The sequence below is a fragment of the Dermochelys coriacea genome, chromosome 9, assembly GCF_009764565.3.
Source record: "Dermochelys coriacea isolate rDerCor1 chromosome 9, rDerCor1.pri.v4, whole genome shotgun sequence".
Classification (NCBI taxonomy): Eukaryota; Metazoa; Chordata; order Testudines; family Dermochelyidae; genus Dermochelys; species Dermochelys coriacea.
In genome coordinates, this window is record NC_050076.1 from 18,618,279 (window position 1) to 18,643,249 (window position 24,971).

General features: G+C 41.2%; 1 protein-coding gene across 11 annotated transcripts in view; it reads left to right on the top strand.

The window, feature by feature from the left end:
- The first annotated feature begins 1,616 nt into the window (after positions 1-1,616).
- Positions 1,617-24,971, top strand: part of ZBBX (zinc finger B-box domain containing) — a 50,847-nt gene continuing 27,492 nt past the window's right edge. For 2 of the 11 annotated variants that reach the window (XM_043492491.1, XM_038417389.2), the window contains exons 1-9: positions 1,803-1,922; positions 2,635-2,711; positions 4,296-4,337; positions 6,755-6,888; positions 8,142-8,258; positions 10,304-10,397; positions 13,924-13,972; positions 14,356-14,465; positions 14,947-15,042. In XM_043492491.1, the coding sequence (XP_043348426.1) occupies positions 6,821-6,888; positions 8,142-8,258; positions 10,304-10,397; positions 13,924-13,972; positions 14,356-14,465; positions 14,947-15,042 (534 nt within the window). In that variant the 5' untranslated portion in view covers positions 1,803-1,922; positions 2,635-2,711; positions 4,296-4,337; positions 6,755-6,820. Of the gene's footprint in view, positions 1,923-2,634; positions 2,712-4,295; positions 4,338-6,754; positions 6,889-8,141; positions 8,263-10,303; positions 10,398-13,923; positions 13,973-14,355; positions 14,466-14,946; positions 15,043-24,971 lie in introns of those variants that run through there. The other 9 variants (XM_038417388.2, XM_043492492.1, XM_043492495.1 and 6 more) reach the window with 9 other exon arrangements.

The following is a 24,971-nucleotide window of genomic DNA, read 5'->3' on the forward strand; positions in this document are numbered from 1 at the left end:
AGAGCACAGAACTGCATCAGTTACAAAGCCTGGAGAAAGATAAATCCAGTGCTGCCTTCACCATTGGTAGGTTTGCAGTGGGGGGTCAACTGTCACTGCTGCTTGGAGTAGAATGCCATGGAACAAATAGCTCTGCAGCTGTGGAAGTGGAGGGGGATCCCTTCATAAAACCAATCTGCTGTGACATTGGGTGGGGTGGGCCCCCTGCTGTGCAGTGGCTCCAATCATTCTTTCTCTCAGGGACTTGGCTGGCTGGTTTTTGTTCAGATGCTCAGGCTTTGCTCACCATGTGTGGGACTGGGAAGGAATTTTTCCCCAGGTCACATTAGCAGTGACCTTGTGGGTTTAATCGTTTATTTTGCCTTCATTTCCAGTGTGTGGATGTGGGTCACTTGCCAGGATTATATGAGTATATTTCACTTAATCATTTACCTGCCATTGTGGAAGCCTTGAGCACTGTTGTACCTTATCCCTCCAATTATCTGCTTGTGGCACATAAAAGTCCAATTTTTTGTGGGCTGTAGTACTTTGGTCTCACCTTGGGTGCTGGGTTCAACGTGCAAGTGCTGGGTGGTGGTTGGTGGCCTGTGACATAGATGAAGTCAGACTAAATGATCTGGAGGTCCCTTCAACTCTATATAGTGCAGAAGGGTACAAACATCCCACTGATTGGTGGAACAGGCACCCACACGTACACAGAACACTGTGCTTGGTGTAGTAACATCTGGGTGAGGGGAGCCACCTATACAAGTGGCTACGGTAGCAGATAAGTTCTGGTTGCAAGATGCCTCACAGCTGCTTAGCCTCCTGCTCTAGATCTGGAAGGAGGACACCTACGCCTCCCACAGAGAGCTCTATGTATGGGGCCAGTACAAACTGAATTCTTGGATGGGGGGAAGACTGTGTAGCGTTAAGGTAATATGGTGGGAGCAAGACCAACTGATTTGGGGGCAGCAGCGATAGCTTTACCAAATCTCATGATTTCATTGCAAGTCTCACAGTGCTTTTTCTTAAACTCCCAGCTGCTAGAATCAAAGTACTACATGAGAATCTCAGCTTTTGGGGGGGGGGGGAGTGAGGATGGAGGGGTGTGTTTGGGCAGGTGTGGAATGTAAGTTTCAAGGCCTCGTGTTTGGAGAGAAATGCTTGGGAACATGAAGCTAGTGCACCCTAAATTCAGTAATCAGCAGGCCCATACAAAGAACCCAACATTTTTTAGAAATCTGAGACTTAAAAGTCATATCATGATATTTGGTAGCCTGCATCCTGGTTTTTGAACACCTGGAGCTGACAATACAGGGTCGGGCCATCCCTTGATGTGTTTTGCGTGGGGGTAGCCGCACTGATGGATGTATTGGCCACATGCATGATAAGCCCTGCATTAACTGGGGGCTGCGTGTTCAGCTGGGGGCAATAGCGTGTTACCCAGCTGGTGTGGGCCAAAGCAGGTCAGGGTGGGGCTTAGGGCCCTGGTGTATTTGGTCCCTGGGCTACTAGGGGCTGTTAGGTGCTTATTTGCAAGCCCTGCCTGAGAACTAAAAACTCCTCTAGGTAAAGTCACTAGCAAGCCCTGGCCTGGACCAATGGGCACCAGGGGAGCATCCCTTGCTCAGCTGGGTCATGAAGCGAGCACTCCCCCTCCCTTCACCATGGTGTAACATGGATTCGCCTCTACCTCCCCCCCTTCCTGCGGCCCAGAATGGACTTTCCCCCGACTCCGCACTACCCTCCCGGCAGTCTCAGTGGTACATTCCGCGTCGCAGTTGTCCTGGGAACCGCGTACGCCGGTCGCGATGCGCGCGGCGCTGGAGCCGCGCCAGCAGGTGTGGGTGAGGGGAGCCTGGGCGAGCCGCCCCTTCCCCGCCGCTCAGCTCGGGGACAGGGAGGCAGCGGCGGCCGGAGCCCAGGCCGCGGGGGAGCAGGTGCCTGGCTCGCGGGCGGGGCCCCGGGAGGGGAATGGAGGTGGCGAGTCAGCGGACCCCAGCAGACCTCTGGGGCGGGGGGAGCATTGGAGCAGATCGGGGGGTGGGGGCCTTGGCCCCGGCCCCGGGAGGGGAGCGGAGATGGGGTAGGCAATGGGCTCCCTCCGATCCCTGTGTGAGAGCATGGGAGCAGGGTGTGGGGGAGGGGGGGAAATGGATGGTTGGTTTCCAGCAGCCCCCTGGGTGAGGGGGGTTTGTGTGTGTGTGTGTGCGCGGGGGCGGGGCGGGGAATTGGTGCAAGGTCTTGGGAAGGGAATGGAGATGGGGTGGGCATTAGAGTCCCTAGGGATTGGGGAGGTGTACCCTAGAGACAGTCCTACACATGTATATGCAAACGCACCCTTTATGGAGGTACAGCTGCATGCTGTTTATAGTATTTTTTAGGGTGACCAGATAGCAAATGTGAAAAATCGGGGTGGGGGTGGGGGGGTAATAGGACCTATAGAAGAAAAAGACCCCAAAATCAGGACTGACCCTATAAAATCGGGACATCTGGTCACCCTAGTATCTTTCATTTTTGCTGTGTAAATCACCTACAGCGCTGTATGCATTATGGACAGAGAAACATGAGACTTTTAATAAGTCTAACTCATGATTCAGGTTATGTTGCATCTCTGTACACGTTCATTGAAATTCTCCCTTGTCTCTCCAGAGCTAATCCGAGGAGCAACCAAACCTGTGAACCTTACTTAGCTGGGAGAAGAGTTAGTTTTAATGAAATTGCTAAAGGCAAGAGTTTAATTTGCTTGAGGTTTTGAATGTCTAAGAAATAGGCAGAGGAAGTTCAAGGGCCCTCTCTTGGGAAGTCTTCAGAGCAAGTGCAGGTGCCTGAAAGTGTCTTAATGTTAGAAATACAGTAGAACCTCAGACGTAAGAACACCAGAGTTATAAACTAACCAGTCAACCACACATCTCATTTGGAGACGGAAGTGTGTAGTCAGACAGCAGAGATGGCGGGGGGGAGAAGAAGCAAATACTATACAGTACAGTATTGTGTTAAATGTAAACTACTAAGAAAAAGGGAAAGTCTTAAAAAAAAATTTGACAAAGTAAGGAAACTGTTTTTGTGCTTGTTTAATTTAAATTAAGATGGTTAAAAGCAGCATTTTTATTTTGTATAGTAAAGTTTCAAAGCTGTATTAAGTCAATATTCATGTGTAAACTTTTGAAAGAAATGTTGACAAACTTTGAAGGAAGCCACTCCATCCCTCCTTGGCAAGGGGGAAGATTGGTGTCAACTATGTCCTTTAAAGTTAGGGGAAAGTGAAAGGGAGATAAAATAGGGAAGATCCTGGAAGACCCATGGAAGAAAGAAAATGGGGAAATGGAAACAAAATGGGGTGAGGAGGCAGCAGGGCAAAGAGGCTTTAGGAATATGCAGTAATCAGAGAAAGAGATGAGGTAGCAAGATGTAAATGCCCAAAAGTGAGTGGCGGAGGTAGGGTGAGGAATGAAATAAAGGAAGGAGATATTTTTCTGGGAGTTTCTTTTCGCTAGGATTCCAATTAGCAGTAAAAGGATGTTTGGAAATAAAATTTTCCTTTAAAGTTAAAAAAAGACTGCTGTGAAAGAGAGAGAGCAAGCATGACTGGTGGATCCTGGCTGATGAGAGGGGATTTCATTGGGCATTTTACTAAAATGAAGACTACAAGAGTAAATTTCAGTGCAATAAGGAAACTAGTACACAGCTGTACAAACTCCTGCTCCTGCTTCTTTATAGCAGTATGCACTAAAGATTTGTAATTTTCAACTGTAAGTCACAACATGAAAGAAATAATTTGAAATTTTTGCTTGCCACTCAAATACCTCTTTTCACTTGATAAAGCTATACACAGACACACATGATTCGTATAAGTAAAACTCAGAAATCTTTGCATAGCTGCTTGCAATTTTTTGAATTAGCTTTTAAATATCTAAAACATATCCTAAGATTTTGCGACCTATGGCTCTGAACCTGCAATTGGATCCAAATGAATATACTTTTACATTCAGGCGGAGTCCGGTTGAAGTCAGTGGAGTACTACATGGTTGAAGAAGTCCACTCATATGGATCTGATTTCAGCGTAGGGTCCATATTAACTGAAGTGTTGTGCAGTTAATTTAAAATGTCACATTTATACCATTGATATGTAACTAAAACAGTATAGCAGTGAAATCTTTATTTAACTGTTAGTGGGGTGTTTGCTACTGCCAGTTGTATAGTAAATAACTGTAAAGTGAAATCATGTGGGTTTTTTTTCCAAAATAAGTCAAATGTTTTGTCTCTGATTATCTTTATGAACAACCTGGTGCTTCACAAAATACATCTAACAGCAACAGGTCATTAGTCTCTCGTCCTAAGGTGACTTGCTAAAGGTAAAGTGAATTGTTTTGAAAATTCTACTTTTACATGAAGTGCTTCAGATTATGTACTTTTGTAAACATTTACTTTGAATGACTAAGAATTTACTTTGCCTTTCATTGTTGTACTGTGATATAATGACCTATGCCCAGACAGAAAGCATAATAATTTAATACAGGCTTTCTTCAAAGAAAATGGTCAAAGCCTCGAACGCACCCGCTGTAGGCTCCTGGCTCCTCAGACATCATATCTCGTGGGTCGAGACCCACATCTCTCTTCCTCCTGAATGATTTTTTTCCAGGCTGCAAAGTTCCTTGCCTACACTGTAATATTCCCAGCAAGCCAGACTGCCTGAAGAGGCCCAGGTCTGCGTTTTGCTTGCTCTCCAGAGGCTATAAACAGTGTAATTGGCAACGGTTATAAGTTACCATACAACTTTTCCTAAACAACAGGACCGCCCGGGGGGGGGGGGGGGCAAGTGGGGGCAATTTGCTTCAGGCCCCGCAGGGCCCCCCATGAGAGTTTTCAGGGCCCCCCACAAGAGTTTTTGGTGGCACTTCGGCGGCAGGGGTCCTTCAGTGCTGCCGAACACACCCGAAGTGAAGGACCTGCCGCTGCTTCATCCGCTCTGGGTCTTCGGCAGCAATTCGGCTGTGGGGGGGTCCTTCCGCTCCATCTCTTTGGCGAAGTGCCCCGAAGACCCGGAGAGGAAGGACCCCCGCTGCCGAAGACCCCAGGCGCCCTGAATCCTCTAGGCGGCCCTGCTAAACAAGCACATTTATTCTTAAGGTGAAAGCATTACAGAGAAAAGATTAAACAAAAAAAAAAAATAAAAGAACCTTTGTGCAAGCTAAAAAGCTTACCAGAAGTCATCCCAACTCCAACCTCTGGTAGTGTCAGCCTTCGAGATCCACAACTGGGTTTTCTCAGTGGTTACAAATTCATAACTGTCTCAGATTCAGAACTAGAATATCCATGAATAGGTTAGTTTTTCCTTTATACATCTTAGATCTTTGATTTTGAGACTACAGGAACAGGTAATCAGCAGATAATAGTTCAATAAGATTTTTCAGGAATATTGTAGACAACTGCCATATCTGTCACAACAGCGTTACAGGCATTAAATCTAAACAATGCCTTAGAAATATAGTTTTAAAAAATACTACTTGAGGCCACTAAACTGGCCTCAGTCCTTTGTCGTATGGGTTTTTAATTTTTCATAAATCTTCAAAGTCTGAATCAAAAGTAGAATAGCTGTGCCAGCTTGTTTAACTACCTCACTGCTGCTAGGACACACGTACTCTGACAGCAGATTCTTTTTTTTATTATTGAACATCCATTGAGATGAATGGAGCATCAAGTCTTGCCAAGGGCATCCAGTCACATTAGATAAATGCACTTGATGCATGTTTCTGACACTTCTTTCAGCATTAAAATGGTCATCCTTTTCAGTCCTTCTGTACTAGGACTTTTAACCAAGTTTTTAACCAGTTAGCAACATGATTGGCTCTAAAGATGGTTTGTGTTTAGTGTGTATTAAGAAACTGTGACTGCTAATCATGAGTCATCCTTGCCAGCATCCTAGGCTGGCTTATGGCTGTATTCCTGTGATCAGGCTGTAACAATGTCATTCTGCTATATAGCTGGAACTCTCTAAACCATGTCTGCACAACATGATCTTCAGCCATTCCAGAAATTTGGGTAGTAGGCCATGCGAGAGTGCATTGTCTCAGGCTGCTCGTACTTCCGATTATTGTGAAACTTTTCCCAAAATGCAATGAAGTAAACATGATTAGTGTCATGACAAGTATAGACATGCCCATGCTATTGCCCTATGGTTTTGTCTTTACAAGGTTGAAACTGGATCACATGAGCATGTCATAACTCAGATTAAAAAAATAAAAATAAATAATTGAAAGTATAGTCAAGATCTTTGATTCTGGAGAGTACAGCAGAAACCAGGAAAGAACCATATGGTTATCATTTTATATGGATTTGTGCTTGATATATGATAGCTTTCAGCTTCCCTAATACTTTACTGTGGTTTTATTCTGACTTTGCCTCCAGTTAGTGCTCATTTTAGCACTGGTATTTGGACCTTATTTTGTCCATCTGTTCTATGGATAGTCTTCAAGAAAGCCGTTTTATTAAATACTGAACCAAATTCATCCTTGGTTAATCCATGCAACCACATTGTATTCAGTGGGTTTGCATAGGTGTAACTGAGACTGGAATGTGGCCCAGAGTTTCATATAAATGCTCTAAAAGTTATTTTAGTTTAATTTATATTTTCTTTAGCATTTTATTGCCATATTATATAACTGCATATTATATTCTGCTTTCCAACTCTTTTTCCTGTACATTAAAAATTGCAAAAACTATTACAATGCTCCAACATATTAATTTCAATCCAGTTGTTCAATTTGAACAGGTTACTAACCACAAAGAATTTCACAAATCATTCTGATTTTTTTGAGACGAGTTCGCACTGGGAATCATGAGCATCAATGACTTTGTAATACTGCCAGGTTCAAAGACTGGAACTTCCGTAAAATTAAAAGTGAAGTAAGTGCATTTCCTCTGACTATGATAGAAATGTTGACTGTACATTTTTAATAACTTTATATGCAACATTAAGTATGAGATTGTTTGCACAAAAGTAAGAATCATAGATATGTCTCTCTACTACTGTTTTTCCAGGCTCTTATTCTTATCTGCCTCCTCCTCCTCCTTAGGTTTTTTTAACCTACTTACTGAATTCATTCATGGGAATTATTGCTATGCAGATTATCTAATATATACTGTCTTTATTAATTCCTTGTTTATCCTAAAGAGGGTTTTCCAGCATAGTTAACCAGCAAAATCTTCTGAGTATGGATGCAGTTATACTGCATAGAGTCTTATATCAGCATAGCTATGTCGGTAAAAAAAAAAAATCACACCCCTAACCCACATAACATTACCATTATAACTTTTCAAAATAGGCAAGTCCTAAATCTATCCTGTCCTCACTTTCTTGATGGTGACAATTCATTTTGCCCTGCCCCACTTCCAAATATCTGTTCAAAATATAGTGGTTTATCCCCCGAATGAACATGGAACATGTTGTTCCAAGCCTCAGAAATCTCCAGGGTCCGTTTTTCTGTCAACTTCAGCGCAAAATGCAGCGCAAAATCTACTCCCTGGTCTTCAAAATTCTTTGTGTGTTAAGGGACTTGTCTCCGATTAAAATTTTTACCAGAATAGCTATGTTGGTTAGGGGTATGTTTTGTTTTGCTTGTTTTACTGACATGGCTATACCAGTATAAGTGCTGGTATGGACACAGTTTAATTACTATACTGTGTGCATACTAGGAAGGCTTTGCTGGTTAGTTAGACCGGTCCTTGGTTGGAGGAAGGGCATGCATATCGCCCTTTCTTTTCTCCTCCTACATGCCTGAATCCACTCAGGTCATGCAGGGGCTGAGGAGAGTGGAGTGGAGTAGATCTCCATCTCTCCTGGTCACTCATCCACAAGTTCGGGGGAGCAATGGAGTTGACTAGTTCCAGCAAACTCCTCTTTTGTGGTTAAGCATTCCTGGGCATGCACAGCTGTTTTAGCCCTGAAAATAGCCCTGTCTGACAAATGGTGTAGTTGTCAGAGCTGGAGTTTTAGGCTTGCTATGGGGGATACGGGTTACATACTTCAATATTAAAAGTTGTTAAAACTGCTTAAAATCTATTCAGATATCTGTTTTTATTCTCCTTCATGTTCTGATCAAAGTCCTTATAATTTTCCTGCTAATACACATTTGAATATTTCAATTTAATTTCTCTAGAAATGTACTAGAGCTGAAGTTGGAGAAAGTACAGTTAGAACTAGAAAACAAGGAGATGGAGAAGAAACTACACCAACTACAATCTAATATGAGTAGAGAAAAAGAAGAGAGGAGGGAGTAGGTGAAATTTCTTTGGAATTTTTAACTGTAAAATCAAGGAATCCCAATGTGTTCTTTTGAAAAATCACTTGTGGATAACCCATCTAAAGACTAGCATTTTTGGTAGTGTTCTGCACTATTCCCTCTGAGCTGTTTCCTTTCCCTGCTTTTCTTCTTTGTTTATCCTATTCTGTCTTTTATCTCCTCTTTTCTTTTCCTTTCCTCTCCACAGCCTCGCGCTGTCCTGTGATAAGCATGTTTTTTGCTTGATGGGTGTGTTGTTGTTTTTTTTTTTTACAGTCTCTCCTGTGAAATAGGTTGATTTACCTCGAATGTCACAATCATTTCTATTTCTCCTCCCCAGTGGAATATGATATTAGAACTGCCAGCCAGTTTCCTTTCCCCCCCGACATTTTTTTTTCCCAATGAAATGGTAACGTTGGAGTTAAATCAGCCAATCAGTACCCTGTATCTCCTAGTGTATTTCACTTTTTGTCACTGTTTCAGTGAGTTAAATGTATGTACATAACACCACAAAAAGACTAGAACATTGTAATAGTTTTATATATGATGGAAAGAACCCATTTAGGAAGGGACCATTGTCTGGTGAAACGAGCCGAGCCATAGATGAATCTTGGCTCTGCTAGTGACTCACTATGTGACAACAAATAAATGTAACCTCTGTGTCTGCTTCCCTATCTGTAAAATATGGATAATACTTATTTTTGTGCCTCACAGAGGTGTTATAAGGATAAATTCATTAATGTTTGTACAGCACTATATACAAAGGTATATAATGCTATTTGAGCACTAAGTGCCATTAATTGCATTGGATCATAGTAATTAATTTCTAAATTCCTTTTTCTCAGAGCAATTAAAGCTGGGTTCTAGTTGCCTTTATGCATTGACAAAATCTCAATAAATAGCTAAAACCTTTAAAGTATGTTCGTTCTTTAGCTTCCAGTTTAGTTTTCAGTGATTTTATGCCATCTCTTCTTTCCTTAAAAAAATGTAGTGGTTTTGAAGGTGCAAGACTAATGTTGAGACTGAGACCACCAGCTTGGCTGCTCCTTAAAACTAATCAGTTCAAGATAGGCTATCATAGAGGTGCTGCTACTGTTCTTAATTATTTAATTTATGTAGCACTGATCGTGTACTAAATGTTTTTCAGAGAAAAACAAAGACACGGGATCTTACATTTATTCCTACTTAAAGAGAGAGCAGGTAGAGGACAGAAGGGATGGGGAGAAAGCAAGAGAAGTAGACGACTGAGAACTGACATTAGACACACACGTTAGTTCCACAATTTTTAAAATTCTAATCTCTCTTGCACTTTGTCTTACTCCATTTCTCTCTCCCTCTCTCTCTCTCTCTCTCTCTGAGCTGAGGGCTAGGATTTATGGATCTTGTGGAAGAAGCATGTTTTGAGAGTATAGTATCATAGTAGACTAGATCCAGGAGGAAACTTCCAGGCTTAGGAGCTGCATGAAAGAAGGCAAGGAGATGGATAATAAGGAAGCACTGAGTTGTGTGTCTTGGTTGACGTGAAAGAGAGCTAAAAGACAAGGCAAATAGTACTAAATTGTGCAGGACCTTGAAGGTAACAACAAGCATAAATCTGCTGTGGAAATTGGCATGGGAGACAATGAAGGGATTTTAAAAGTTGATGGATATTGTCAGACCAACTGTCTGGGTAGATAGTTTTCACAGTGGAATGATAGGGCATGTCATTAAAGCAAACTACTTGTAAACATCCAGGAAACTAATGTAATGTGCAGGTTTATATGTGACAGTAAAAAAATACTTAGTTTGGTAAATTATCCAACAAGAGTTACTTTGTCAGTCTTTCAGTTTTGCAATCTTGACATGAAAGCAATCAAAATTAAAGGGGAGCTGTGTTTCAGGAATCAGTGCGTCTACAGAGATGATTTTTTCCTCATTTTTCTGGTATCCTGTTTGTTGCTATTACTAAAAATCTGCATATTGGAAAAATGATTCATCCACCCCAATTTACAGGAGAAATATGCTCAGTAATTAAGTTTAGGGTACTGTTTTTTTCCTAGACGATCAAGTGGCTATCGTTGGCAATCTGGACAGGCAGGACCATTGGGCATTCAACCTCAAGTGTGGTCACAAAATAAAGAAAATGTTGTTAAGGTACAAAAATTTCATTGGATTTGCAGATAGTCTCATAAGATACAAGATGTAGAAGAGGTTTTTGTGGGTTATAGTCAGTCATTCACTATTTTGGTGTAATGCAACTGAATTAATAAGACAGTTTTAAATATTGTATTAAGATGAGAAATGGAATATTTTATAAGTAACGTTTCAAAGGTATTTGTTTTTCTGCACAGAGCATATACTATCCTACTGAGCTAGAGGAAGATTGTTCTGGAGTACAGTATTTGAAATAATTGTTTGGTGTTATGTTGTATTACATAAATTAGGTTAGTTAAGGGGTAAGTTTGTGCTACTTGTACAAGAACAGATTGTTAAGGGCCTGGTCCAGTACCCACTGCAGTCATTTGGGAATCTTCCCATTAATTTCAGTGGGCATTAGATAAGACCCAAGTACAAATCTGTTTGAATGATCAAACTGTAGTATGCTGTATTAGCTAAATTTGTCATATTTACTGTCCAAAGTATTTTGTGTGTGTGTGTGTGTGTGTGTGTGTGTGTGTGTGTGTGTGTGTGTGTGGAAAACTTTTACCAGGAAACATTTTCAGACTTTTCTTCTATAAAAAATTTGTAATCCTCAATTTTCTTTAGGGAGATACTAACATTTAGCTTAAGGAGAAATTCAAGGTTAACAGGTATATTCTGCAAAGTGAAATGTACATACAAAACAACGACATTAAAAGAATGTTATGGTTGCAAAGTCAAGCACTCAGAAGTAAGGAACACTAGAATTAAGGTTGCCTGTAAAATCTTAATTTAGTCTTCTTGTTCTCTTGTGCACTGGCATTATGATAGTCTTTTTAATTAAAATAATCGCCTATCCTTTTTACCATAGGATCCATGCATCGTTCAGTGTCTTGTTCTCCCCTACCGCCAGGCTGCTTTTTGGAATCTACTCCCTCTGCTACCTGCCCCCAGCCTGGCTCTTGTTATGTCTACATTCAAATCAGTTTGCTTTCTCCTCCATGCTGCCTGGGTGCCAGCAAAGCGGGCATTATTTAGAGCACAGAAGAGACATTGTTCTTGTTGTCAGTTCTGATGTCCAGTGCTACAGCAATTGCAGGCAAAATCCTGCTCAGTCCCTGCATCCCTGGGTTGGAGCAAGCCAAGTGCAGACAGAATCTTTACAAATTTCAGCTGAAAGCTCTGGCAAGTCTCTATAAAACATCTGCACATTCAGATTTTTCCAAGGTTTATAACTTGGGCATTTTTTTCTCAAGAGCAGTAAAAGACATATCCCTGGTACTAAAAACAATACCCATGCCAAATATCAAGTCCATTCTCCAAAGTATGCAGGGTGCTAGAGCTTCTCAACAAAATGGGTTGAGAAATTTATTTTTTAAATACAGGCAAAAGAATGTATTTTTCCCTAATCTCCTTCACGGAAATGGTTGAACTGTTTTTGGTGAAACCTGACAAATATTCAGCCTGCTTGGAAAATTTCAGTCCACTTTGTTTGGCAAACTAATAAGCAGTTGAAAACATATTCTTATAATGGGAAGTGTTGGAGAACCTTAATTGTAGCCAGTGCTACTAGCGCCACCTACAACAATATACATTCCCGAGTGTCACAGCTCTTGGAAAATAGATTCATGTTTTTGTTAGCTAAGGATTTTGGCCTTGAGGTATTAATTGACACATGCTTGCACTGCATGTGATTCGAGAGCTACCTACTGAGTCAAACAATGTTTATGATCTCTGCTAAAAATATTGATTCTGATGGCAAAATCAGTTTTCTTTGCTCACAGTCTCAACTAGTATGAAGAATCCTAAAAGGATACCCAAGTCTAAATGGTCTAAATTCAGCTTAGAAATAAAGATATGCTTCCTAATTCCTTCAGCTCAAATTGATTTATTGAAAAGTGCATACAAATTGGGCTGAATAATGCATAAAGAGGGAGTTTCTTGCTATGTTTCTTCAGGAAGCCAAGCTATATACCTCATCCTGAAATGCAAGCTTTACTTAATAGAACTCATTAGAAACTTTATATAATAAAATTTATATAAGTCCAGAAGGAGACATTTACAACCTTAGACCAAGTAGTTGCATTTGTTATTTGAAGGCGTTGAAGGAGCAGCTGTTTGTTATGAAGGTGTTTTCAGTTAACATACTCAATTTCAATAACATTTTTACTCATACATGAGCAGGTAGAGGATGAGATTGAAAAGGTTTTCTTTAACCCCTCCCCTTTTTAAGTATCCTGCTGATACTTAAAATTCCGGCTGAAGCTGTCACTTCTGGTAAAGACACATAGGGCAACAGTTTCAAAAAGGCAAAAGTGTAACATGCACAAGGGATGGAAAGTGTGGATGCACTGTAGACTTCTCTATGTTTGGAAGGAAAAGTACAGGAGAATTTTTTTAAAGTGATCAATTCTAGCCCTAGAAAATGGGGGTCTAGTCACAGAAGGCTGTTGCAGAAGGAGATACATGGAGCTCTTTGTACCCTGCACAATAGACTGTGAATGGTATTTAAATAAAATTTAGGCAATATGAGATGGTGTGGGGCAGGTGGAACAGAGGCCTCAGCCCCGGGCAGCAAGGTCAGGTTACTGGAGGTTCCCTAGCTGTCTTGGATTGTGAATTACTGGTTAGCCTTACACAGGAACATAAGACTGGAAGGGACCTCCTGGGCCATCAAGTCCGATCCCCGGCTGTTACAGGCAACCCCATCATATAATCCTATTCATAAATTTAACAAGTTCGTTTTAAAACTAGTTAGGTTGTTTGGCACGCTTCTGTTGAAAGGCGTTTGTTCTACAACCTTGCACCTCTGATGATTAGAAACATTCTTTTAATTTCCAGTCTAAATGTATTCATGGCCAGTTTATACCCATTCTCATACTAATGTTGGCCTGCAGCGTTAATAGGTATTCTCTATTCTCCATCCCTGGTGTTCACCGTGCCTTCCCCCGCCCCCATGTATTTATATAGAGCAGTTGTATCCCTCTCAGCCTCCATTTTGCTAGGATAAAGCCAATATCTCTTGGTCTCCTCTCATAAATTAGGCTCTATATTCCCCTAATCATCCCAGTGTCCCATCTCTAAATCTGTTCCAGTCTGAATTCATCTTTGCTACACATGGGTTTTGTACACAAAATTGTATACATAACTTCAGAAGAGGTCTTACTAGTGCTTTGTACAATGGCATCGATATTTTCCTATCTTTACTGGAAATACCTTGCCTGATGCATTCTAGGATTGCATTTGCCTTTTTCACAGCCACATCACATTGATAGATCATGTCATGCTGGGTAACAAAGACCATGTTTTTTATGAAAAACCAGTAAAATTCATGATTTTTGTCACAGAAATCATGAATATGAAACACATTGCTTATTTGTATCTTTTAAAATGAAAACATCATTTTTAAAAAAAAATCATTAGTCAAATTATTTTTTGTCATTAGCTTAGCATTTTAACATGCATACTTCAGTGGCTATATTTTGTATTTATATTTCTTTTACTTTTCTCTGTATATACATGTATAAATGTTTCACTATAGGTTTCTTCAGGAAAAGTGAAGTTGAAGATACTCAAAGAACAGATTCATGGTAAAGTGATGTATTCACCAAGTAAAATAAAATATTATATGTTAATATTTTATGTGTTTCTTAGAGGTTGTTAATTAAATAGTTTGGAAGATACTTTTCATAGTTTAAGAAAAAAAGAACCTTTACTGTTTATAGTTACCACGAAGAAGCCTAAAATTAAAATTAATAGCCTTACTAAATTTTATTTTCCTATGTGCTGCATGATGGTATTTTTTTCTTAGGAACATTTAAATAGTTGTATTGAAGACATTAACATACTGAATTTTAAGGGGGTTCAAAAGAAGTATATGGAACCAAAATATCCACTCCCATCAGTCAGAATACATGCTTAACATCTTATAAAATATAGATCTTTTTTTTTGCCTTCCATTGTATTTTTCCAGAGCCAATGAAACAGCCATTTATACATAAAATGGCAAATTTTGCAATTCCTGAAAAACCTAAAATGAAGGGGAAGGCATGTGGACAGTGTGAGGCCAAAAATGCTTTACTGGTGAGTAGATGGCAGCAAAAGTATTAATATTTGAGTATAGAAAGCTAGCCATTGGGTTTTGGATTGTATTAATTTAAAATAATCCTCTTTTAAAATGTCTAATTATGACCAAATTAATATGAGGTGGAACACCCTAAAAAAATCTAATTTTATTTCCTCAAGTTTTATTTGTAACATTTTGGAAAATATGAACAAGGGAAAATATCCTCAGCAGTAATTGTATATCATGAACCCATTTTTGCTATTGTTACTTTTTGTTCAAAAAAAGGAGTACTTGTGGCACCTAAGAGACTAACAAATTTTTTTGAGCGTAAGCTTTCGTGAGCTACAGCTCACTTCATCGGACGCATAAAGTGAGCTGTAGCTCACGAAAGCTTATGCTCAAATAAATTTGTTAGTCTTTAAGGTGCCACAAGTACTCCTTTTCTTTTTGCGAAGACAGACTAACACGGCTACTCTGAAACCTGTCTTTTTGTTCAAGGTATGCTTAGAATGTGGGGAAGATTACTGTGGTAGTTGCTTTGCCAGAGTCCACCAGAAGGGGGCACTGAAGCTCCACAGAATGATTCCTTTGCAGGTACAGACTTTTTTGGATAATCTTATATTTATAATAAAACTTGTCTCTGTAAATAGTTCCAAACTTAATTGTTTAAATAATTGCATTTCTTAAACATTTTCATTCATCAGAAGCCTTTTTTTGTCACACAATGACATATTTTCTGCATTTATTATTACATCTTTAATATATGTTTCAATTTCATTTATCAGTAGGTGAGAGATTATTTTGTTTTATAATAAGGTCATCAACTTTTTATAATACCCCAAAATCTTTATATATACCAAACTGTGTTTCTGAGGCCCTGATCCTAGAAACACTGATGCATGTGAGTAGTATTTCTACTTCATAGGTAAGAAATAGGGCTAAATTTTAAGATCAGTTGGGTTAAAAATAAGCTGAGTTTTGTACCATGCAGTGTTTTTTTAATTACAATTTATAAAAAGTGGTGTTTTTAAATTTTACCTAAGAAAAATGAACAGATTTTAATTAAAAGGAGCTTTAGTGTTTGTACAGAAACTTCCTGTAAAATGCAGCAAATGTATATTATACTGATTCTAGTGTTGGAAAAAAATGTACAGTTCTTACTCTATGCACTAATAGGTTTTACAATCTTTTGATTTCTCATGGGAAAAAAGTGACTGAAATAACTGTCATGCCACAAGGTTCTAAAAAGCAGCCGGCAGATTGTTAGTTGAAGAGACTTTGCATACATAAACCTCCACAGACTGGGGGAGGGGTGATTTTATGCTACACGGTCACTCAAATTGTTTGGTGTCGAGCAGTTTTCATTCACATGGTGCAAATATATTTGAGTTGGCTCTAAAAGCAACAAATTAATCTGGATGTCGTAAAAGTAGCCACGTACAATGGTAAATGCCTGCTAGGGTAATTAACATACTATTCTGTTTGCTGCTTTAATACATTTTAATAGAAGAGAATTCCCATATACAATTAGCTCTTGTCCGTCAAATGAACAGTCACATATTGGTGAAAATGATAGTGATATAATTGGAAAGATTTATTTTTTTCAGAACAACAAATAATTTAACGATGGTGAAATCTGAAGAGTGTAATGTTCTTTGTAAAGTAGTATAGTTCATTGCCATTTGGGCCTGCGTTAACAGCATTAAAAAAATCATCTTTAAAGTACAGGTTTATTTGTACTGTGTATTCTTTTGATGTAATGATAACATTTTAATGACCACTGTAGTAAGGATTTCTGCATAAAATTATAATAGCACACTTATTTAAAACTGCTTTATTTCTCATTCATCACATTTTGCTATATTGCATAAATTGATCATGGTAATAACTTTTGTCCAATTTTTAGATCCCTGTTTCTTCCATTTTACACATCAAATAGTATTTGATTTTTGTTAAATGAGGTGGTGTTTTTATGCAGTTCAATTTGTAGAAATTTATATAAAATTATCCTGTTTTTCATTTTGTTTCGTTGATACATTAATTATGGCTGCACTGTTTTATGGGCTGGTTTAATGAACTAAAGAGAAAACATGTCAGGAGTTCTGTATGTAGAAGTGTTTAGACTTACTTCTGTGGAGAGAAACAAAATTACTTTCAGATAAATATGAAAATTATTGTAAATATAGGGAATATGTATAAAAGCATGTTGACTGAATCTCGGGGAACTTAAATATTTCCTTTCAATTTAATTTGTGTTCATTACCAAGTCAAACTGTATTTTTGGAAAAAGACAATGTTTGATTGTCAAGATGTGCCCTGTGACAATTTTATGGTACTTTCTCTCATGAAATTTATTTGCAGATGTCAGACCTTTTCACCCCAAAAGTATAATCTTTTTAGTAATGTTATAAATTATCAAAGTTGTTGCTCTGATTAATGTGTTCTTGTCAGAACGATGCATGCTCATAGCATATTATTTGAAAGATTACATTAAGAGGAAAAAATTAAGACAGTTACAGGATGACCCAGCTCATTGAGGGATGATAGTCAGTAGTGTAGAAAAGCAGGTAGTAAATCATCTTCTTGGACCCCTATTACTAGCCCACTTTTATACAGCAAGATATATATGTTCTGTCAGCTATTTTGGCCGGATTTAAAAGCATTTTCTCCACATTGAACAGTCACAAACAGTGATTTATTGAATCTATTTGATCTATCAGTTCTCACAATTTGTACATTCAGAACATAAGGTTGGAGTATTAATAATTAAGTAATAATAATAACTTGCAGTCTCATTCATAGATCTCAAAATACTTTATAAAGGAGGACAAATTGTTTTTTTTATTTATAAATGGGGAAGTTGAGACACACCGAGATTAAGGGATTTATACCAGAATCAGGGGCAGATTGTCCTGGTCTTCAGGGGGTGCAGTCCAGACCAGTTGAGGGGCTGTGACACCATTTGCTGTGCAACCCTAGGTGCCTTACAATGCTTTGTTGCTGTAGCTTCCAGCCTGGGATGTTCACAACCAACCTACAAGTATGCTTGTCAAACCCTGAAGTGGTTGTGTGGTAGACAGACCTGGTTCAGCAGCTCTGAGCCCAGCAGCCTGTTACAGCCCCAGAGCCCCACTCTGGCTTTCACCTGCCTTGGTTACAACCAGTAAGGTGACCCAAACATACTCCCAGTCTTGAATTTCCCCAGACCTGTGTGCTCTGCAATGTCCAGCCATCTGCTGGGCAGTTCAGAGAAATAATGTTTGTTTGTTCCTCTAAAGACACATAAGCACGTCACAGCTTATTAACTTAACTGGGGTAAATGCACAATTCTGCTTAAACACAGCACTGAGTTTTCTCATGGTAAAAATAAACTAAATTATTAACATTAGGATTTAGGTTAAGTGGTGCCACATAAAAGAAATAAAGTTAGAAAGGGTTACTAGCAAATAGAAGTGAAAACACACATCTAACTTAATCTAGCAAGGTACAGGATTTATTCAAGATGTTTTTTCTTATCTATATTCATTTCCCAGAGACAGAGACTCCCTCCCCCCACCCCTCTTGGTTGAAGGACACATCTTTTTCAGCTTGCAAGAGCTCTGTTCCCTTGTCTGCCTGGTGATGGATCGCAAATATGGTTTCTGCTTTGCTTATGTCTTCCAAACTTAAGTGACTTTGTTTCAAGAAGCAGGATGACTTCATGCTGTTCTTCCCTTCCTGTGGACTCCCCACTTCCTTGCTGATTTCTATGTAAATTTGTCTTCCATTGTTTCTGGCAGGTTTCTTGCTTAATTTAATTGGTAGATAGCTAACTTTTCTTTTATCTCTGAGGAAACCTGTTTCTCCATGTTTGGCCATAGACTTTAAAGCATAATATCATTTAGTATCCATATTTCCTCATATTGTATTAATACATACATTTCACAATACTATTAATCACCAGTGTCTCATTAGCTCTGTACACTTTGATAATATAGTAATATTGTGTGTAATCAGTTGGTTCTATTGCTTATCTTTTGACCTTCAGTCCCCTTGTCTGTATAGACTAGTAAACCTTTGCAATGTATTCTTTGAAAGTAAAACCCAGACTTAGTTTTTCTATCCTGCTGAGGCATAGAAGCCATGCTACCTTCTCCCCCACTTGTTAGCTTGATATTTTTGTATACCTGGTATGTAAATATGGACCTTCATTGTCTTTGCCTGAAGACAGGGCTGGTCAGAGAATTAAGTACACATTCCTTTTTCTAAGGAAGACTGCTTAAACACATTTTAAGAATATAATTGTAACACTCCTTCTTCTTAGAATAGTGATCTGCTATAGGTACACTTGCGTCCCTGTGCAGCTGATTAGAGAACTTTTGGAAAGCAGTATTTTTTGGCCTGCACATGCACTATCCCTTCTTCATGCTCTGCCATGAGGCTAACCAGCGTGTGCAGTGAGCCTCACCCTCAGTTTCTTCTCAACCACTCCTGGCTATAGATGGAGTATTAGCAGTCTGTTCATCGGATTGCTAACTCTGTTGTTCAAAATTAAATAGTAGTTAATCTTTTTATATTTGTTTAGAGATTTTTTGTTTTTAACCCCCCCCAAACTTTATCTACTTCTTTCCCTTTCTCCAGAGTATACCTAATTAACTGGGGTTTAAGAGATGCCTTTCATATAAAGAGTTCTTCCCTGTAATGGACGGACATTCTTATAGTGTCTGTTGCCTCGGGGAAAACCACATTCCTCAGAAGTGTGGTTTTTGTCAGCAACTGAAGCCGCAATCTTGAAAAGACAGGGAGCTCGGACTTAAACTCCTTCTAATGGAGGCAGCTCTCCAACCTCCTTCAGACCCATGCCAAGATTTACCCAAATAGGAATCTTCACAAGAGCCCTCCAAATCCAAAGGTGGTGAACTAAAACCATGAGACGCTCACATAAGGCCTCAAAAAAAAAAGAGACCTGTGAATCCCCAGAATGAGCCCAAACCAGCTGGAAAAGATCTCTGGCATGTTTGATATCGTCAGTACCGATGGCACTGGAGCTGGCCAAACATGGCACCCAGAGCTCAGATGGTATTGTGTCAGCAGGATGCATTGACATGCCTAAAAATCTGATGGGCCCAGGCACTGAAACTATGATATTGACTGGGAGAGATAAAGACAGAGACCATGCTTGGGGGAGGAATCCTCTGTATGGGCAACGCCTCAGTGCCATCAATGGTATGCCAAACAACATTGGTGCGTTTAGCCTGGCATACATTGCTGACCTGGTCAGTACTGTCGTCTCCGCACCAGCAGCCATCACTGGTACTGACCTCCCCAGCAACACAGGAGTTCAGATGCTCCAAAGACTTTACAATATCTAATGTATCTGAGTCTCTGCTGCTCGGTACTGAGACTACCCCGAACTCGGGAGTCACCACCAGCACCATGCTATGCACCACCATTGTCCAGTGGAGAGTCTGGTGGCTAGTAGGAGGAGGTTGTTTCCCATCGCTCCTTTCATGCACCCTATAGTGCCCATTACCAGTCTGGACCTTCAAAGCTGTACAGTCCATCGGGCCCTCAACCACCCTGATATGGACAACTATGGTGCCAGCCACCGGGACCCTTCCTGCCATCCCAATGGGACCCGTGAGAGGCTTATAGACATTATGCTTACTGGGCATCTAGCGTGGCCCATTACAAATTAATGAAGCGCCTTCGATTAGCCTCGGCATCTAAAGCAGTGGTTCCCAAACTTGGTTCATAGCTTGTTCAGGGTAAGCCCTTGGTGGGCCCAGAGACACTTTGTTTACCTGAGTGTCCGCAGGTACGGCTGCTTGCAGCTCTCAGTGGTAGCGGTTCGCTGTTCCCAGCGAATGGGAGTTGTGGGAAGCAGCATGAGCTGGGCCACTGATTCCCACAGCTCTCATTGGCTGGGAATGGCAAACCATGGCCACTGGGAGCTGTGACCAGCCGTACCTGCGGATGCTCCAGGTAAACAAAGCATCTTGTGGCCCACCAGGGGCTTAATCCGAACAAACCGCGAACCAAGTTTGGGAACCACTGATCTAGAGCCACTGAACCTCCAGAAGAGATGAGGGAGAAACAGGAGGTAGACCTTGATGAAGAGGTCACATTTCTGACCAACATTTTGTCCCCTTCACCAGATGAGGCAGTGATGCCCCCTCTGCTGTCCCTTTCAAGACTTAGCTAAGAGGGTGGCAGACACTCTGCAATGACCTCTAGAGGAGGCAGAAGAATCACAACATAAACTGATAGACATGTTACACTCCTTTTCTTCATCGAGAGTAGCCCTCCCCATCAATGAGGTTCTCTTGGATCCAGCCAAACTTTTATGGCAGGCCCCTACATCCTTTGTGCCAACCTGTAATTTAGCTGATAAGAAATACTACATCCCAGCCAAGTACACAGAATTTCTTTCCTCCTATCCACCACCTAATTCTATTGCCGTAGACGATATCAACTCCACAGGTCCTCAACACCAGGCGAAGTCCACCCCATATGATAGGGATTGGAAAAATCTCTATCTATTTGGAAGAAAGGCTTATTGGTCAGCCACACTACAATTCCGCATAGCAAATTATCAATCACTAACAGCAAAATACGACTACTTTGATTATTCCAAATACAATTTATTTATCAGTTTCCAGAATCTTACGGAGATCAGTTAAGGGCCATTATCAATGAAGGACAACTGGTGACCAAGATGGCATTCCAATCAGTGCTCAACATGACTGATACCGTGACTGATACTGATCCATCTCCACAGCAGTAGTGATGCAAGGAGCCTCTTCAGTACATTTATCTGGCTTCCCCAAGGAACTACAGACAACTGTGGAGGACCTTCCCTTCGAAGGCACCAAATTCTTTGCGGAAAAGATGGACTCATCACTCCACAAACTCCAGGGCTATCCTTCAGTCATTGGGGATTTATGCACCTGGACAGAAGAGTAAATGCAGATCTTATTCCTCTCTTAAATCATATCAATCTCAATGCTTTTATGAACTACAAAAGTGAGAGTCCAGATTCACAAAGTGCAAACCATTGGACCCTCAACCTTCGTCTTTCCAACCATCCACTTTCAAAATATTAATTCTGATGGATTAGACGGGGCACCAACAGATCACTCACATAAGAGCTACCTGATGCTGACCAACCTTTTGCGTCCCTTTGGATAATGCCTTGTTCTGTTCCACTGCACCTGGGAATAGGATAACATTTGACAAATGAGTGCTAGAAATCATCTGTAATGGGTATCCCATTCATTTCACCTCCCTGCCACCCCGCTTTCCCCCACAACACCCTTCGCATCCCTCTCCAGGGACGCCTCTCATGAGAGTTTATTGTGACAACCTCCTCTGTGTAGAAGCCATAAAACCAGTACCTAAGCAAGTATTAAGGAAAGGTTTTTACGCTCGCTACTTCCTCGTATCAAGAAAAGGGGGGTTGGAGACCCATAGTGGACCTCAGAGCACTCAACAAGTTTGTCAAGGCTCAAAAATTCAAGATGGTCACTCTAGCAGTGATTATTCCAGCTGTGGAACAGGGAGACTGATTTTCAGCCCTCGAGCTTCAGGATGCTTATTTCCGTTTTTCAATATTACTTTCCCACAGAAAGTTCCTCAGATTTATCCTAGGACAGTACCACTATCAATACAGAGTACTCCCCTTCAGGCTATCATCGATGCCAAAAGTATTCTTCAAGGTCCTCTCGGTAATGGCATCTCACCTTTGTTCCCAGGGGATCATGATCTACCCCTATTTGGACATCTGCCTCCTCAGGGCTCATTCCTTCAAAACCCTATAGGTTACCCATGTGACTGTGGACTTATTCAGAAGCCTGGGCCTACAAATCAATGTCCAAAAATTGACATTAACCCCAGTACAAAGATTAGAGTTCATAGGAGCTGGTCTCAACTCTGAGTGAGAGTGCTCCTCCCACAACATAGATTCCTCAATCTGTCCACAGAGACAGTGCAGACCAGCCCTCAAATATTAGCCAAACACTACCTTCAACTTCTGGGGCACATGGCTGTGGGCACGTTTGTGATAGCTCAGGCCAGATTACACATGAAGCGTCTCCAGTTGTGGTTCAGCTCAGTGTACAGGTCGAACAGAGACAGCCTAAAAAAACCCCCTATTGTTACCCACCAAGGTCAAACAATCCTTGAACTGGTAGAAGTACCCAGTGTATGGGGATCCCGTTTGCACAGCCCTCTTCGTCACTACTCCTCATTGCCAATGCATCCCTCTTAGGATGGGGAGCAATCTCAACAACCTCGCAACACAAGGCAAATGGTTACCCATGGAGGCATGTTCATATCGACTTCCTCAAATTCAGAGCGGTGAGGAACACGTGCTCATTTCCTTCTGTTGATCAGAGGTGTACACACAAGGATCCTTATAGATAACATAGCATTCATTTACTACACAAATTGTCATGGGCATGCCAGATAGTCTTTCCTTTGTGCAGAAGCACTAAAGCTATGGGACTGGTGTGTTTTCCACAATGTGACAGTTTCAGCAGCCTATTTACCAGAAGTACAGAACACAAAAGTGGACAGTGTTAGCTGCAAGTTCCCACTGACCACGAGTGGGAGATGAACTCAGTAGTACTTCACAACATATTCAGACATTGGGGGATGTTGACAATAGACTTGTTTGTCACTTACCTGGACAGGAAATGCCCACGCTACTGCTCCAGGCAGGCTTCGGACAGCACTCCTTAGGGGACGTTCTCCTTTCATGGGACAAGGGCCTTCCATATGCTTTTTCCTCTATTGCTAAAAATCTTGTTCAAATAAAAAGACAAAGAGAGCAAATGTTATACGGATTGTTCCCATCTGGCCAACACAGACCTGGTACCCTTACCTGTCATAGTTGGAGAAGTGTCTGCAGATCCCTCTTCATCCCATTCCGTGCCTCCTTTCGAAGAACGAAGGATGCACTCTCCACCCTAACTTGCAGATACTCCGACTCAAAGCCTGACTCCTTTCTGTTTCCAACACATAGAAAGATCCTGCTCTGAGGAGGTACAGGAAATGTTACTACAGAGTAGAAAATTGGCTACCTGTCATAGTTACCAGCAAGAGTGGACCAGGTTTCATGTTTGCTGTAATTCCAAGCAAATTTCCCCGACAGGCGCTACTCTCCCAATAGCCCTAGAGCAGCGTTTCCCAAACTTGGGACGCTGCTTGTACAGGAAAAGCCCCTGGCGGGCCCAGCTGGTTTGCTTCCCTGCCACATCCGCAGGTTCGGCTGATCGCGGCTCCCACTGGCCGCGGTTTGCTCTGCCCGGCCAATGGGGGCTGCAGGAATTGGCGCGGGCCGAGGGACATACTGGCCGCCCTTCCCGCAGCCCCATTGGCCAGGCACAGCAAACCGCAGCCAGTGGGAGCCGCGATCAGCCAAACCTGCGGACGCGGCAGGTAAACAAACCAGCCTGGCCTACCAGGGGCTTTTCCTGAACAAGCGGCATCCCAAGTTTGGGAAACACTGCCCTAGAGTATATATTGGCTCTCAAGAAATCAGGACTATCCCTTAATTCACTCAAAATTCACCTGCTGGCCATAGCAGCCTTCCTTCAACAAATAGAGACTCAGTGCTCTCACTACACAGTGTTTCCTCCAGGATGTAGTAAACCTTTTTCTCCAACCCAGATGTCTTTCCCTCCCCCACCTCACCCCCCCCCATCATGGTACCTAAACTTGGTACTAAAAAGCCTGACTAGGCCACCCTTTGAACCCATGGCCATCTGTTCACTCACATACCTGTCCATGAAGACAGCATTCCTTGTGGCGATCACCTCAGTGAAGAGAATTGGGGAGGTAGTGGCATTAATGGCACACCCTGTCATATAGTATACTTTCCGGACAAGGTTACTCTAACTGCACCTGAAGATAATCCTCAAGGTGGCTTAGTCTGTTCACATAAACCAACTGTTTCACCTCCTGACCTTTTACCCTGTTATCACAGTGAGGCCACACAGCACACACTAGACATTAGGAGACGTTTGGCCCTTTACCTGGACAGGATGAAAGCTTTAGGAAATCTAAGCTTTTCTTATCCATTATGAAAAGGTCTAAAGATGTAGCAATATTGGCTCAGAGACCTTCCAAATGGGTCTTGAACTGTATCAAACACTGCTATCAGGTTCACAGCATGCACTCCATGAGGTCGTTTTTCTCCTCTGTTGCCTTCCTCAAGAACATCCTTATCTTGGAAATTTTCAGGGCTAAAACCTGGGCGTCTGTGTATACCTTTGCAGAACATTATGTGATTACCGGGGACTCTGCCTCCGATGCTATCTTCGGTTTTACAGTATTGTCATCCAAAGACTTGACTCCGAAGCTCCAGCCCTGCAGTGGGGATACTGCTTGGAGTTGCCTACAGTGGAGCATCCAGAGGGATGCTACTCAAAGAAAAAGAGAAAGTTATTCACTTTTTGCTGTAACAATGGTTCTTCGAGATGTGTCCCCGTATGGGTGCTCCGTATCCCACCCTCCTCCCATCTATTTTGGAGTTCTTGTCA